The following is a 17,383-nucleotide window of genomic DNA, read 5'->3' on the forward strand; positions in this document are numbered from 1 at the left end:
GATAGCTATAATAATAATAATCAGACAAAAACAAAAGTTGACAAAGATGTGGGAAAATCGGAACCCTCATACATTGCTGGTAGAAATGTAAAATGATGCAGCCACTTTGAAAACCATTTGGCAGTTCTCAAAAACATCTAGCATAGAGTGACCCAGCACAATCCACTCTTAGATATGTACCTAAGAAAACATGAAAACTTATACACAAATGTTCACAGCAGTATTATTCACAAAAGCCAAAAAGTAGAAACAATCCAAATGTCCATCAGTGGATGAATGGATAAACAAGAGTGTATACAATGGAATATTTTTCAGCAATTAAAAGGAATTAAATACTGATACATACTATAACGTGGATGAATCTTGAAAACACTATACTAGATGAAAGAAACCAATCACAAAAGACCACATATTATGATTCCATTTGTATGAAATGTTCAGAGTAGGCAAATCTACAGAGACAGAAAGTAGATTTAGTGGTTGTGTAACACTCGGGGAGAGGGTTGAAGGAAAATGGGGAGTAACTGTTAATGGTTACGGGATTTCTGTTTGGGGTGATGAAATGTTCTAAAATTGATTGTACACTCTAAATAGGTACATCGTAGGGTATGTGAATTACATCTCAATAAAGCTGTTTTTTTTAACAGTTATAGTTGAAAAAGAACCAAATAGAATTATAGAAATAAAAAATATTAAAATTTAAAGCTCAGTGGACAGATTAATTACATCGGAATTTGACACGGCCAAAGAAAGAGTGATTCAGAGGATAATTCTGAAGAAATTATCCAGAATGCATCACAGAAAGAAAAAGATGTGAAAAATGTAAAAGAGAAATATGATTTCTGTGCCCAGATAAACTATCAGTCTGTAGTGAGAGCCCTTTCAAATCTCCAGTTCCGATTTTGTTACAAGCTTAAGTGTTCTTTGACACAAGAGACAACAACTAATAAAGTGTTGCTGAATAACATGTCCATTCTAGAAAATAACAAAATAACTTTTCCACAGTACTTGTTAGTAATTCATGAACGACAGAGGAGATGGATTAAGATTTGAGCTTTCTTCAACAAAGTTGAACAAAGTTGAAAAAAACTGAACAAAGTTGAAAAGCAGAAGTAGGGCGCCTGGGTGACTCAGTTGGTTAAGCGACTGCCTTCGGCTCAGGTCATGATCCCGGAGTCCCTGGATCGAGTCCCACATCGGGCTTCCTGCTCGGCAGGGAGTCTGCTTCTCCCTCTGACCCTCCCCCCTCTCATGTGCTCTCTCTCATTCTCTTTCACACAAATAAATAAATAAAATCTTAAAAAAAAAAAAAAAGAAAAGCAGAAGTAGTTCAAACACCATTAAAATGACAAAATTGGTTTTCACGTGTGTCTTACAGAACCCATTGAATGTTTCGTGGTCCTATAGTACTTACAGTATATTAATACATTTTGCATTTAATTCTCAGGAGGACTTATACCAGATATTAATAAGTCACTATACTTTATGGACATAATTTAGTGTCTATAAATAGATGAGTATTTACCCTTTTTTGAGCGCTCAGGGTATCCATGTAACAGTGACTGGGTGTCAAACTCTGTAATGCACTGCACACTGTAGAAAATTCAGGACTTTTCTTCAAAATCTGTTTATGCCTATGTTTTGTTACCCTTTGATATGTGTTGAATTGAAACTGATATCTGTATATTCCTGTCAAGGACTTCAGACCCACCATCTGTTCCGCAGTCTATTTTATTGTTTTTTGAAAGCTGGGAAAGTAAACCCTTGATGTAGCTGCCTTTTTTGTGAAATGAAGAGCATCTTGAACAACTCATAAATGTATCTTCTTCACAGTTCTTGAGCACCTACTACTGGTGCGAGCCACTGAGCCACCTGCAGTGCCCCAGATAGGAGTCACGCCTGCCCTGGTGACATTTGCATTCTATTGCGAGAAAGGGGTAGAAAGAGTCTATCAATAAAGAAATGAACAAGGAAAAGATGAGCTAGTGTATTCGTTTCCCATTGCTACAGAAACAAATCACTACACATTTAGTGGCTTAAAACAACACGCATTTATTCTTTTATAGTTCTGGGGCAGAAGTCTGAAATGAATCTCATGGGGCTGAAATCAAGGTGTCTGCAGGGCTAGTTCCTTCGGGAGGCTCTGTGCACTTGCCTTTCCAGCTCTTAGTGGCCTGGTCCTGTATTCCTCGGCTTGTGGCCTCTTTATCCACCTTCGAAGTGCATCACTGCTCTGTCATCACATCTTCTCTGTCCCTCTTATACAGCCCTTTATGATTAATTACATCCAATCCATTCAGATAGTCCAGGATAATCCCCTCCTCTCAAAATTTTTGATCCCATTCGCAGAGTCTCTTTGCCATATAAATTAACACTCACAGTTCCAGTGCTTGGACTTGGAAATCCTTGGGGGTCCATTTTCCAGCCTACCATAGCAAGCGATTAGCACTACGAGAATGAAAATTGCATGCCATGATAGAGACGACCTAAAATAGCATCTTCAGGTCGAGTGGTGAAGGAAGGGCCTCTCTGAGGCTATGTCTAGGCTGAAATCCAAATCATGGGAAAATGCTGGGGGGGGGGGGCGCACATTCTAGGCCGAGGGAACAGCTGGTGAGAAACTCTATAGCAGCAGTGAACTTGGTGCGCTGGAGAAGTTAATGCAGCTTGGACCGGGAGAGAGTTCCAGAATGGCTAATGAGTCTTCAGTCCACGTTTGCTTTTGCAGATGGGGCTTAAAGCCCCATCCTCCCGCTTGGTATTTTATATGGGAATCTGCCCCAAACTACTATCATATCAACGGAGACCTCTTTTGTCACAAACATAGGGAATTATCGTGGACATCCCAGAGCACCCATCCAGGCTGAGAGCCCCTCATCTGGCAGCACGGTAACTTCAGAAGGTAAAACCTCAAAACAAGAGCCTGTTCGGACTGCGGCTTTCAAAGTCTTAATGATGTTGTCATCCGCAATTGCTTCTTACAAGTCTTGTTCACATAAACAGGATTTTGATTATTTCAACTCGGGCAGGAGTTAAAAGAGGAAACCTCAGGTGCCTGCCCCTGGGGGGGTGTGGTGCTGATTTCCAGGGAGGCCTGGCCGGCTCTCCTTCGGGCTGTGTTCTGGGTAGGGGGAGGCCTGCAGGAGCACTTTCTCACCTGGGGGAAACTATTGCACCAAGTGACTGCTCCTCCCCTTCTCCTGCTTCTCCCCTCATTCCTTTCTACGAATTTCACTTTCCTTGCCCTGAGCATCGTCAAGTCTTAGCGCAACTTCAGCTTTAGTTTCAAGTTTGCATGAAACCAACAAGCGTACTTGAAGAGCCTAATACAAATGGCCTCTTGAGAGGTCTCCCACATTTTTTTGTGTTTGTTTGTTTGTTTGTTTATTGATCAATTGATTTCTTTATAGAGCATGAGCAGGGGGAGAGGGAGAGAGAGAATCCCGAGCAGACTCTGCACTGAGCGCAGAGCCTGTCACGAGGCTCAATTTCACGATCCCAAGATCATGACCCAAGCCGAAATCAAGGGCTGGATGCTTAACTGACTGAGCCAGCGGGGGGGAGGGGGGGCGCTCCCACCTTTTTACACCTACAGTATGTTTGACTCTGCCTTAAGTGTACAGCTTCCATTATGCTCCTCCTTGAATTCTAGTTCTTGCACATGTATTAAAGGCTTGGGTCAAGGCCAGTTCACTTTGCACTCCTACACCGATCCCTGCCCCACCCCCACCCCAGCAGAGTGCCTGGCACAGAGCAGATAATCAATACTCACTTTTTCTTTTTGTTCAACAAACACTTACCAGACGTCTACATGACAACTACTGAGCTGGGAGCCGAACGGCACTACTCTTAATATCCGTGTGGCCCAAGAACTGACCATTCTCAAAGACTTCTAAAGGAGCAGGATGATCCTAACCAGGAAATTATTTCCACAAAAGAGAGTTTAAATATGACTGAATATCTGTTTGTCGATTTGCATACAGTTATGAACCTGGTCCTTTGATCAAATTTCAACCTTGGCACTCAAATCAAGCCATCTGAGATACTTGCTAGTTTCATGATTGCTTGTAAATCTCTGTCTTTTCTGACTCTGAACTACACTGCTGAGCTGTGGGGTGTTAAATGTTAAGCCTCTGCTCTCTTTCCAGCTCCTCGGTTGACTGGCTTGCAGCAGAGAGTGAAATGACCCCATGCGTCAGAAGGCACAGAGGTTAGTGCTAAGACAAAAGGTGACTTGCAAAGTTAAGGCAGGGATTTTCAAGCTTAAATGAAAACCAGCAGACATATTGAAGAGCCTCATACATATTGGTGGTAATTGTAAGGTCATGAGTTCATCTCCATATAGCAAATGGAACCAATTTGGCAAATCTTAGGAGTCAAATGCTAGAAATCTGTTAAGGAAGGAGGCAGCTGCTTCCACTGCTTGAAACCCAGGGCTGATGTACGATTTCCCCCAACATCCAAGAACACATTATCTTTTGGTCCCCAAGCCTGATGTTTTATAACTTGCAAAACCCGGTAACATTGTCCCAGAGTCCAAGTGGTTTTTTCTGTTCTAAGTCCAGCCACATCTCATTCTCTTGGTGTTCCCATCTGGGCCACACAGTGCCTTCTTTGTGTACATTTCCAATTGAACTTTATCACAAGAGTGGTTTAGAAGCCCCATATCCTAACAGCTCGTACTAAGATGCAACTGCACCCAAATGGAAGTTTTTTAAAAACTAGAATAAGACCTTCTTATTGGGAGGATGTCTCAGATACTAAGTCGTGGTTCCTGCCGGGAGAAGCCTGTTCCCGATCCTCGGGGTCTGGACTGGGGCTGGGGTGGAGACAGAACAGGGAGCATCAGGACCCACGCACCTGCTCACACTGAGAGCTGAAAGGAAGAGTTACCTCCGCAACACCTCGGCTCACCATGGTTTTCTAGATCTAGTAACGATCTCGTGAATAGCACAGCTGTATTGCTGTATGGCTTAAAGGTCGTTCTTAATGAAAAGTTTAAAAACGTTCAGCCGTTTCTGCAACCAGGTCTTGGCATTTATTAACTTTCTAATACCCTGGGAGGGTCCAAAACTACAGGTGGCAGCCCCTTCCTCCATCCTCGAGAGTCCATGCCCTGGGATCCCTCAGATCTTTGGAGTCAGCGAGTGGGGTGCACAGGACGGGAGTCAAGTAGGGAAATCGATTCAACTGGGGGACGCGGATCTCTCTTCCCGCAGTCCGCAAAAGCAGCACGGAGGGGCGCCCGCGCAAAGCGTGGGTCTCGGGGCCTCACCGCCCCCCGTGCGGGCTCTGTCCGAGTAGAACAGCATCGCGAGGTATCGACGCCTCGCGGGATCCGGGTCGCAGCGTCACCGGGAGCTCTCTGACGGCAGCCAAAGGGCAGGGGGTGGCTGCCCCGCCTCGGGCCCGCAGGTGGGGACGCCCCGCCCACTCGGCCCAGCTCGCCTCCGCCCCGCCCACCCCGGCTGGGACCCGCCTCCTCCCCGTCCGCCCCCGCCTCTCGGCCCCGCCCACCCGGCCGCCACAGGTGGGGCCGCCCCGCCCACCCGGCCCCGCCCACCCCGCGCGCCTCAGGTGGGGCCGCCCCGCCCGCCCAGCCAGCCCCGCGCGCCCGGACGCGTCAGGCCGCGTCTCCTCAGTTCCTCGCGGGCGGTGGCGGCGGCAGCGCGGCGCTGCAAGTTTTGACATTTTGGCGGCGGAGGAGCGCGCCGGCACTTCGGGGCCGACGGCTGTGGGAGCAGCCGACCCTCGAGGGCCTTTCAGCCGCACGCCGGCGCTCCCGCCGCCCACAGTCGGGCGGCCACGAGGCCCGGCCGCGTCCTCCCGCGTTCGCCCGCCGGGCGGCTGCAGCCATGTCGCGGGGGCCGGAGGAGGTGAACCGGCTCACGGAGAACACCTACCGGGTAGGCGAGCCCAGCACGGCCCGGGACTCGGGGTTTGAGGGCGGGAGGCCCGGGGACCGGGGGCGGGGCGCGGCCGGGAGTGCGGCGGGGCCCGAGACCCATGGAGGACGGGGGCTCGGAGTCCGGCGCGGGGGGAAGCGGGAGGCCCCGCGGCGGCTCGCGGTCGTCGCCGGGGAGGGTCGCGGCGAGGAGGGGACTTTAAGCGGGGACAGCCTCCCCGCGCCCCTCCTGGCGCTGGGGACACCCCGCTAGCCCCGCATTTCACAGCCCTGCGTGCCGGGAGGGCGGCGGGGGCGGGGCCTGTCCCGGCCCCGGGGGCCGCGTCCTCCTGCCCGGCGGCTCCTCGGGGTCGCGCCGGCGTGGCCGCTGCGCCGGAGCTGCCCGGGACGCGAGAGCAGCGCCTCGTTGCTGCGCGCGGGGACGGGGCCGAGCGCCGCGCGGGGTGCGGGCCGCGCCAGGTGCGCCTGTGGGGGGCGCCGCGGGCTCCCGGCGTCCGCTCCCGCCCTCGGGGACCCTGCCGCGCGCCGCGCTCCGAGCCCCCCGCCGGGACACGCCGAGGGCGCGGCGAGGTTCCGATAAGAAGGACCTAACCTCCAGGAAGGCGTTGACGGTCACCTCTCTCGCATTTCTTGCGAAAGCGCTTTTCCAGTAGCAGACACAGATTGAGGATTAGGGGCCAGTTCAGTAAGTTTGAGTCCTTGTAAATGAATTCCGGTTGAAATTAGATACGTGCTTAATCATCTGCTATTAATAGACCACAAAACAACTTTTGTTGTAATTCGGCTTAGGCCCATTGAGCACAAGTTCTCCAAATTCATTTGTAGCCGTTTTTAAGGCCCACAGTTTGGTCACTTGTATAGATTTTTTTTTTTTTTAACCCTAAAATTGGGTTTCTAGATGCGCAAGGTCTGAGTGAATCCCTGAAATCAGAGGGGTTCATTGACTGTTGTAGGATAAGAATAAAGAAGAGCATGAAAATACGTTTGTAATCTATCCTTTGGGTTCAAACTATTGATTCCCTTCATCTGGATACACAAATAGGTAACGTGAATTATACTTTTTGGATAGATATGGTAGACCCGGTTGACACAGCATTTTTGGTCTCAGTAACTGTATTGTCTTAACGGAGGGCAGTTTTTAGAAATCCCAGAAATCTGAATGTTAAAAAGTTTTCCATTTGTATTGAGATTGTTAATACTTAAATGATCCTGAAGATGGTGGTCCAGGCAGTGTGAGGTGTTGGCAGTGTGTAAATAAAACACTTAGGGAATCGGAGCTGCTCTGATGACTGTCCGTTAAGGAAAAACTGTATGCAATTGAGGAATGCAGATCATTGCAGATTTCAGGCAGTCTAAGTATCTAGTGGGGCACAAAAACACGTGAACACCTAAGTTGCCTCCAAGAAGACGGGCACATGTATCTTTCCAATCTGGGATGATAGATCAATTTGAGACAGGCAGTCAGATGCTCTGGAGTCAGTCTGCTTTTTCTCCCACTTCTTCCTTTTACTTTTAGCAATGACTCAGTGGAGGGGCTGTACTCAAGTGAATTATAGCACCACAGGTGTCAGCCCCAAAGGACTGGGGCAGGATGCAAAAAGTGTAGATTTCACAGTTTGGGTTATACATATTTATGGACATTAGGCCATGTAAATCTTTGCATGTATTTTAATACTTTGCAAAGTTATAATCTGAACATCAGAGACTAGTCACTACTTTCCATTCCCAGGTGTCTTAAAACATATTAAAAGCTCACAAATGTTGCTTGTGACTTTAATCACCATTTTTTTCATTAATGTTTTGGGATTGTGTTTTTTTATGTTGAATGGTGGTAAAAGAATTTACAGCTCCAGACAGCAAGTTTATATATAGTCTATGAAGTGAATACTGCTGGCTCATGCTTTGGCTGTGATGGAAATGCATAGTGAAATTTTACATTCACAGGTCTGATTGAAAGCCTGAAAACCTTCACCACCTCCTCATTGAGTTCTTCCCCACCCCCACCCCTGACAACCAAAGCTGAAAACAATTTAAGCTTAATATGGTAAAAATCTCATAGTGTGATGAATCTAGTTATTTTATTAATTTGTTTAATTTTATTTTGAGAGAGGGAGGGAGGAGGTTGGAGGAAAAGAGGGAGAGAGAGAATCTTAAGCAGACTCCACACCCAGCACAGAGCCAGGATAAGGGGCTCAATCTCATGACCCTGAGATCATGACCTAAGCATAAATCAAGAGTTGGACGTTTAACTGACTGAATCTAGGATTTTTTTTAAAAAGAGATTTTCTGGGGCGCCTGGGTGGCTCAGTCGTTAAGCGTCTGCCTTCAGCTCAGGTCATGATCCCAGGGTCCTGGGATCGAGCCCCACATCGGGCTCCCTGCTCCACGGGGAGCCTGCTTCTCCCTCTCCCCCTCCCCCTGCTTGTGTTCCCTCTCTCGCTGTGTCTCTCTCTCTCTCTGTCAAATAAATAAATAAATAAATCTTAAAAAAAAAATATTTCCTTTATGTTACCTAGCAACCTACAGTGTTTTACTAACAGAAACATAACCTAACCAGGTGCGTTGACAAAAGCACCTGGAAATGAGATTTAATGACTTGCTAGTATGGATTTTAGATTTTTTTTTTAATACTCAAATTTCTCCAACTTTGAAATAAAAGAATAAATTCTCTGGAAAAAGTGGGGGATTATAAACTCGTGTAATTCTCTGTAATGCAGTATCAAATATCTTTCAGCATTTACGCATTTGCTGAGCTCTCTAAAATGTGTACTTAGACAAATGATTACTGGAGACCCATGCTGAATCCCAGGGGGATGTGTGTTTTATGGCTTCACAAACAAATGATATGGTAATAAGCCCCAAAATGTCACGTAATGTTATTGTTGCTAATTAGAGTTCAGCCAAAGATCCCTCCCCGTCTCTACATAGTATGCCCATAATTTGCCCTCAGTGCTTGCTTGTGATTTTTGCATGGTGTTCTGATGAGTACATGCTTTAGTGGTACGAGGAAGAAGTAAAGTTCAAAAAAACCCTTAATTAAGAGTAACCACAACCTTCCTAGAAGTTAGAACTGCTAAAGTCTTAGGAAGTTGAGGGATGGGTATGATGTCATCCATCCTGTACCTACATTACTCTTGCTAAGCAAGCAGCAGTGAAGGGGGGAAAATGTCACTTTAAAAGGAGGGGGAAAGGGGCACGTAAATCTTTGTTTAAATGTCACCTGCTCAAACAACTCTTTAAAATTGTTTCAAATTGCCATCCATCTCCCAATCCCACTAACTTTACCTTTCCCACATAGTGCTTAGTACCTTAGGATATTCTGTATAACATACTCGTTTATCTCTCATCCCTCTCCAACTAGAATGTGAGCGCCCAAAGGAGAGGAGCTTGGCTTTGTTATATTCTGAACAGTTACTGGCCGGTAGTAGGTGTGCGAGTTTGTTGATTATATGAACATTTATTTGATTTATTTAGTGAATACCTGTGCTAGGCTCCCCTGCCTCCCTTAACACTTTTCATAGAGCATTTGTTTCATTCTAAGTATACATCAGCCCTCCAGGTGGATGTGGATTTTGTTTACTGTTGAGAAGACTACACCCAAAAGTCTAGGAGGGAGCTGTGTCCTCCTGCCATTTACCCTGCCAGCCTCCATTCCTCTCCTTTTTGTATAGTAGTTTAGTTTCTAGCGGTCAACAAATGGACAAATCAAATGCCTTTTCATAATTTGGTGATCTAAGATATCACCAGAATTTTCTGCCATTTTGTTTATCTTTGTTTAGAAAAAAATTTGTTTAATAAAAAAAAATGAGGTACTTTTGTCCTTTTATCGGGTCAAACAAGCATCTCGGCATGTGTACTAGGTTTTGTTTAATGGTTTTATATTTTCTGGACTTGGGTTTAATTGGGGATGTGGAAGTGAAAGTCCCTACCTAGATGGCTTCCAATGTGGACTGTGATAGACAGGTCTAGGCTTGTGAAGGTTTCAGTTGCCTTGTGTGTTTATTGCTGTAGCTATGTACACTATTTGATATCTTCATCTGTTCCCATAATTCTTTCTTCAGGTATGCTGAAGATAAAATGGGATTTGCAGAAGCCCAGACAACTTGCTCTTGGCTCCATGATGACTATAAAAAGGGACAGTAAGAATCAGGTGCCAGGGTTGCCAGGTATCAAATATTAAACTGAACAGCCCAGTATTGTAGCTTTTTGTCTGGTAAAATGAAAATACAAAGGCGAACAGTGGTTGTCTTTTTCTGTCGTAACATTTTTTACTGATTGGGAAGAGGTCTTAGAATTATGATAACATTGCTATGTAGACAGAACAGTGTCCTTTATTATGAAACTTGGGAGGCTGGGACCACTTGGCCAGGTGACACGATTCACAAGTCTCAGGTTCCTTTTGAGTTTACATTTGTGACATTATTCCAGTCTTGGGCATTAATTCTTGCCTGGCACTTCTGTTGTAATGAGCCACAGGCAGACCTGCAGGGGAAACCTAATGTGCATGGAATTTCAACAAATTGGATTTTTGTTTTTATCAGCATTCCACACACAGCTATTTATTCTGCAATTCAAAAGTAAAAATTATTATTATAAAAGTTACACATTTATTGAATTTATCTGTTGACATTTGCAAATATATTTATTTCTTAAACTTTTTATTGAACCATGATAAACGTATTGAAAGGTGTATATAGCTCACAAAATCATCAACAAACTGAACACGTATATATAACTAGCACCCAGATCAAGATACAGACCATGACCAGCCTCCCCGAAGTCCCTTTTGTGCCTCCTTCCAGTCACTGTGTTCCCTCCAAGATAACTACTCTCCTTAACTTCTAAGCACTGATTAGTTTGGCCCATTTCATTTGCCATCTTTCACCCAGTGTGTTTGTAAGATATTCCCCTGTCAGAGTAATTGTAGCTCATTCTTACTACTATGTAGTATTGCACTGTGCAAATACATCGCGATTTATCTATTCTCTTGAGGGACTTTCAGATTGTTTTCAGACTACCCCAGGATTTTTTGAGTAGTGCTGCTATGAACATTCTAGTACATGTCTGATGGGCATAGGCCCCCCATTTCTCTTGGTATGTACATGGGAGTGGAATTGTTGGGTTATAAAGTGTTTGAGTATTTAGCTTTGGCAGAAACTGCCAAGCAGTTTTCCAAAGTGGTGGTACCAGAGTTCAGTAGCTCATCCTTGGCAACAGTTGATATTTTCTTTCCTTTTAATTTTGGCCACCCTGGTGGGTGTATGCAAATAAAATTTTAAAATTCAAAACAAAACTGTTTTCCCCAGGTTTGCTGGTTGGATGTCTGCAACCGCAGCAGAAGCCTGACTCCCTAGGGGATACTTCTGTCAGAAAGTAGAACCTAGGACCTAGGGAACACGGGTATGAGAGAGGCCAGACAGCTGTCGTATTCAGTAGAGTAAAACATAAATTTAAGTTCAGTAGACTCTAAAACTGTCAGAGTTGAACACATCAGAAGGTTTTATTGCATAAGGGGGTTTGAGGGCATAGATGAGCCATGTTTTAATAAACCGGAATGCTGGGAGAGGGGGTGCAATGTTATGGTGAATTGAATTTTCTTGTTCACTTCCCTTTCTTTTTCCATGACTTTTCTTGAAAATGTACCTGCTTTACGTTATAGGCACAACAGACTAGTTTTTAAAATAATTTCAGTGAGTTACAGTTAAATTAAGAGGTTTCAAGAGTAGTACTTTGTGAAGGAAATGACAGTTTTAATTTGGGTCTTTTCGCCCACTTAGATTGTACATGCTTGAGAACAAATCCCCCAGATCCTACTTCTCAGCATTTACCACATTCATATTTTATTCTTTTATGTGTGTGTGTTGGTTTTAATCTCAGAAGATTTTTAAAACTGTTTTTAAACTATTTTTCTGATACTAGGAAATTTCCAGAATTTCTGTGAATATTCACAGTGAAAGTAAAAGTCACCTGGATCTGACAACCCAGAGAGAACACTATTAACTCTTACTGTCACACTTCCTGATAGTTTTTAGTCCATCTCTCTGTGTCAGTCAGTATCCTGTGCCTCATCAGCTTGCTGACTCCACAGTACTCCGTTTTTTTTTTTAAAGCATATCTTTGCATTTTTTTTTTTTTTAAGATTTTATTTATTTATTTGACAGAGAGAGAGAGAGTGAGAGCAGGAACACAAGCAGGGGGAGTGGGAGAGGGAGAAGCAGGCTTCCTGCCGAGCAAGGAGCCCGATGTGGGACTCGATTCCAGGACCCTGGGATCATGACCTGAGCCGAAGGCAGACGCTTAACGACTGAGCCACTCAGGCGCCCAGTACTCCATTCTTTATCAACAGTTTATTGATCCGGTCCCCTTTTACTGGACACAAGATCGTTGCCAGCACTTCGCTATTAAAGCACTGTAGCAAACATCATTGTAGGTAAAGCTTTGCACAAATAGGGATGTTTTCCTTAAGCTCAATGCCCAGAAGGGAGTTGTGGGTCAGAGGGTAGGTACAATTTAAAGCATATTTGCTGCCCGTTGCAAAATGCCCTATGGAAAACATGCCCCAAGTTATGCTTAATCTGATTGTGTGAGAATGCACCTTTCCTGAACCCCAACCAATTAAGTAGGTCATTTAAAGCCACTTCCTTTTTTATAACCTATACAGGGTTTTTTTTTGTTTTTTAGTAAAACCTGTATAGCTATAATGTATAGTAGCTTATGGACATTGACTGGGACAATTCCTGAGATTTCATGTCTTCTGCTATTGGGTATAACTTCCCCCATAACCTTTGTACTTAGAGATGTGTGCAGAATAATTACAGCCCTGTAGCTCTTCAGGCCTGTGTACTTTTGTTCTTATTTTCCTCAGCCTTGATTTTAAACTTCTGTTTCTGTTTTCCAGACCTTGAGTCTGTCTATCTGGTTGAGCATTATTTTAGAGACTGTGTTCTGGTTTTAACAGCTGCCTCAAGTCCTTGTGGATACAGGTGAGGCTTGCGTAAATGAGATAAAAAGTTGCTGGTTCCTCTCTTATTCAAAAATAAATGAAAAATATTACCAGAAGGTGTTCCTGATCCAGAAACAAATGAGCACCCCTCAGAGATCTAACTGATGGCTCACAGCCTTCTGGAGCTACCTGTGCTTTAAGGAGAGCAGCCTGGCGTAAAGATGCCCTCAAGTTTGTTGCTTAAACTTTTTATTTGGTGCTTTGGAGGTTAAAAAGTCCCTAAACAATAGCAATTTCTTCACTAAAAATACCAAAGTATAGCAGTGGTTAAACTACAGGGCAGGGGAGGGAGACTTTCACTTAGCACTTTTACTCTACCTTCTAGAGTGTTTACATTACATTATAAAAGTAATTTTTTATAATTTTAAGCTTTCAAAAAGCGGAAATTGATATATCATTTTAATGGGTAAAAAGTTTTGAAAACTAAGCTAAAATGTGCCATTTTCTACATCTGTTTTGCAAACTAACCTTTCAAAGATAAGCCTAATTTAAAGTCTCGCTGTTTTTCTCTTTAATTACTACTTATGGAAATGCATTTTTAACATTTACTAACCTGAGACTATGAATGCAACAGAAAAGAATGCAACAAAACTGAGAAACCCCCAATTCCAGTTTTTACAGCTATCTCCTAAGAGTCTTGTTCCTGATGTTGCAAGCAGCTGATCCTTTTAGGTGCAGCTGTGTCCTTGAAAGGTGTAAGAGCAGTAATAAGGGAAAGAAAAGGTACAAAAGTGGTGATAATAACCTGTCAGAAGTAAGGCTAAAAGTTCAGATGATTAGAACACATTGTGTAGAATAAGAAACATGGAAAAGGTTGGAGTTGAGGGTCAGAACAGATCTCTGATGACCTGTCTACCAGCCACCCTAAGTGCTTCTCTTGGGCCTTCATGCTGAAGCAGCCCCCTCCTGAGTTAGGAGGAGGGGAGCCTCTGCCTGGGTGGGGACTATGCAGGAGACAACCCTGGCCACCTTCATATTCTCATCAGGGACAGATGCCTGAGACCTAAGCTAACAGATCAATCTTTTCTGGACACAGAAACTCAAATGGTAAAAGAAAATCAGGAAAATCACAATGATAATTCCTTTTACTTAAGTGCTATAATTGAATATGTATATATTTTAAACTTTGTTAAATATATATGTATAAATTCTGGGGCGCCTGGGTGGCTCAGTCATTGGGCGTCTGCCTTCAGCTCAGGTCGTGATCCCAGGGTCCTGGGATCAAGCCCCACATCGGGCTCCCTGCTCCGCGGGGAGCCTGCTTCTTCTTCTCCCGCTCCCACTGCTTGTGTTCCCTCTCTCGCTGTGTCTCTCTCTGTCAAATAAATAAAATCTTTAAAATATATATATGTATATATATATGTATGTATAAATTTTAAATTAAGCTCTATGCCCAACGTGGGGCTCAAACTCACAACTCTGAAATCAAGAGTCACATGCTCTACCGACGGAGCCAGCCAGGCACCTCTGTGTGTGTATTTTTTCTGAATAAAACTTTAATGGTTTTAATTGACCAAATGGTATATTTTATCATGGGCTTCATCTTACACTCGGAGCAGCTTGAGGTGCAGGACATCAACTACGAGAGTAGCCTCTATTTCCAAGTGTGTAAACACACTTTAAAACATGCAAAAATTGTTCTTGTAGGACAGTCCAGTTGTTGCACACTCTGAGAAGATCGCTTATTCAGCTAACCAATCTACTTTCTTATCCCGGATTTTTGTATGTACTTAATGTCCTGTTCCTCCATTCGACCTTGCGCTTCAATTTTCTCCTCTGTAACCGACCTCCTGGTTATTGTGAAGCTCGAACGTTGTAATGCATGAAAGCTCTTAGAACAGTGTGTTGTTAGCAGTAGTAGTGTGTGTTTACTGGAGTGTAGCCACCATAAGAGCATTGATTGTCATCTGTTTTGTTTACTGCCTATCCCCAGTATCCACTCTACTAGAGTGACTGACATAGAGGCAGAGCTGAGTAAATATTTGATAAAAGAATAGTGTTGAAATCACTGGCAAAAATTTTTCTGTCAATGAGCTATACACTTCTCGAGGGTTTTTAGTTTTATTTTTTTCTTTTTAATCCCTCACTGAGCTGGTGCACAGTAGAACTCAGAGAAATTTGTTGAATAGATATTGAAGATCTGTGCTTATTGCACCGTTGTAGCTAAAATCCTCACCTTGGTGGCCAGGGGGACTGAGCTAGCACTGGTAATAATAGCTACGATGTTCTGAGCATCTGTTACAGATGTGCCAAGCTTACTACCCACGTTCATTCAGCTGTTTTCCTGTTATGCACCACAGTTGTGCCAAGCACTGTGGTCACCACTAGGAACCACACTGGAGGAAAAAAAAGTCTGTGCTTTTCTAGAGTTTATAGCTTATGACAAGACAACAATGCCAAGGTTATAGTCTGTCCAGCATTTCCCCTCTACCTTGGCTTGCCCGGTATCATTAATTATGTTTCCTTGCTCCTTTCCCTACTCTCTCCCAGAGGGGTCCTTTCTTTACCAATTGAGTTCTTTGGACTTTGTTTTGTCTCACTGGTGGAAGAAAGGAAAAAATAAACGTATGTGCAGGCTAAGTTCAATAAGAGTTTTTAAGGTAAGTTGTAAGGAGTCTTTGGAAAGTTGGGTAAGAGAGAATTAGATGAGAAACAAAAAAAAATTAGAAGTTTTGATTCCCCTTACTGGTATCTGAGAACTACATGTAATGAACTTGAAGTTTTTAAAATTATTTTAGGTTTCTGAACAATATTTCTCAGATTGCAAGGGCTGCAGTTTTTGTTTTTGTTTTTAAGATTTATTTTAGAGAGAGCGTGAGTGGGGAGAGGGGCAGAGGAAAGGAATCCCAAGCAGAGTCCGCACTGAGCCTGGAGCCCAACGCGGGGCTCTGTCCCACAACCCTGAGATCATGACCTGAGCCAAAATCAAGAGTTGGATGCTGGATGCTTAACTGACTGAGCCACCCAGGTGCCCTAGGATTGCAGTTTTAATGCAAAACAGAATGACCCATCTCACAGGGTCTGGGTGAGGGAAGTTCAACTAGAATTATTCAAGATATGAATTAAGAATAGCATTTGGAAAGAACTAGTGAACTAAAAAAAGAATGTCACTTGCTATATGAAATCAGCGGTTTACTTTGATCTAGTAAAGTTCCTGTTACCTGTTAAGTACTTAAGGGCTTTCTAAACAAATGCGACCCAGCACATGAGACATTCTTTCCTGTAAATTCATTGCTTGCTTTTTAGTCCATGACACACCTTTTAAAAACAATAGATAGGTAAGAACACTCAACCAAATAGTCCAGTGTGCTCTGTAGCCTTCCAAGTGTTTATCTGTTGATAGCTGTTTTAAACCCAGTAACTTAATTGTTGTTTCCTTAATAGATACCATTTATCTGTGATAAAGTTATATATTTCTAAGTGATATTCAAGTAATATTAAAGATGTGTGCATTTCTTATTTTCACCATGTCAGTCTGGATTGCCTTGGTATTTTTTTATACCTGTCTCCCTATTAGACTATGCATTTTCAAGGGCTAGAATGCTTTCCTCATTCATCTTTGTGTTTTGTACGTCCCACATAACACGGGGTTCACTGTAGGGATACAATAAAGATTGAACACGTACATGTATACTTGTTTCAAAGGCCCAAACGTGAGAAGGACTTTACAGAGTTAGTGGAACTAAACCTAAGTGCACATTATCTTGTACTTGCCACAGTACCCTTCCTGCCCTCCACCCATAGGAAAATGCCGGAAGAGGCCATTTTCAGATTCTGATTGAGAGTTATGTAATAGTCCTCTTGGTACTGTAGCTACAGGGAGGATTGTGTTTCCATTCTTCCAAATGGGAACATGCACCTCTGTGAACCAAGCAAAAATGGATACGGATTTCATCACAGCTGGAATTTCAAGAAATGGTTTTTACTTCGTTCTCCTAGGTACTACTCCCTCTGAAGTGCAGGGTCCAAAAGTTGCTTCAGATCTGGGGCAGGGCCCCCAAATTCCTTGTCCAATTGAGGCCATTGTGGGCCAGACATTGTTACAGTGTCTGATAGCTTGTTAATTGCTAAGGCTAGGAACGCCTCCTTTCAGCCCCGAAAGCTTTCTTTGCCCAAGAAATCTGTAACTCTCTGGAGTTATATATAGCACCTGTTGGACCTTAGACCCAGTATAATTGTCTGCACTTAAATTATAAGGAAAAGTGTTTTCAAATAATTCTACAGACAAATGTAAGACTTTTGTCTGGTGTTTAAAATAGAATGAAACTTCGTAGTGTTGAGCAGGATTCAGGCCATGACTTTTTCTTCAAGTTACTTTATCAAGGATGGTCATGGACTCATTGCCTGTAACATGGTTCTCCCTCCACGATTAAAAAAAAAAAAAAATTGAGTACCTAGATTCTTATACTAATTTACTGGGTGGGATGTCTCTGGGACTTGATTTTCTTTTTTTATTTAAGATTTTATTTGTCAGA

The 17,383-nt window shown here is 43.6% G+C and overlaps 1 protein-coding gene across 2 annotated transcripts in view; it reads left to right on the top strand.

Moving 5' to 3' along the window:
• Nucleotides 1–5,578: 5,578 nt before the first annotated feature.
• The window catches only part of BAIAP2L1 (BAR/IMD domain containing adaptor protein 2 like 1), a 101,234-nt gene continuing 89,429 nt past the window's right edge, over nucleotides 5,579–17,383 (top strand). For both annotated transcript variants that reach the window (XM_045875812.3, XM_045875814.3), the window contains exon 1: nucleotides 5,579–5,906. In XM_045875812.3, coding sequence (XP_045731768.1) covers nucleotides 5,856–5,906 — 51 coding nt within the window. In that variant the 5' untranslated portion in view covers nucleotides 5,579–5,855. The remainder of the gene's footprint in view (nucleotides 5,907–17,383) is intronic.

Source organism: Mirounga angustirostris, unplaced genomic scaffold (genome assembly GCF_029215605.1).
Source record: "Mirounga angustirostris isolate CCGP_5_RB_7025 unplaced genomic scaffold, mMirAng1.0.hap1 SCAF_5, whole genome shotgun sequence".
NCBI classification, from domain to species: domain Eukaryota; kingdom Metazoa; phylum Chordata; class Mammalia; order Carnivora; family Phocidae; genus Mirounga; species Mirounga angustirostris.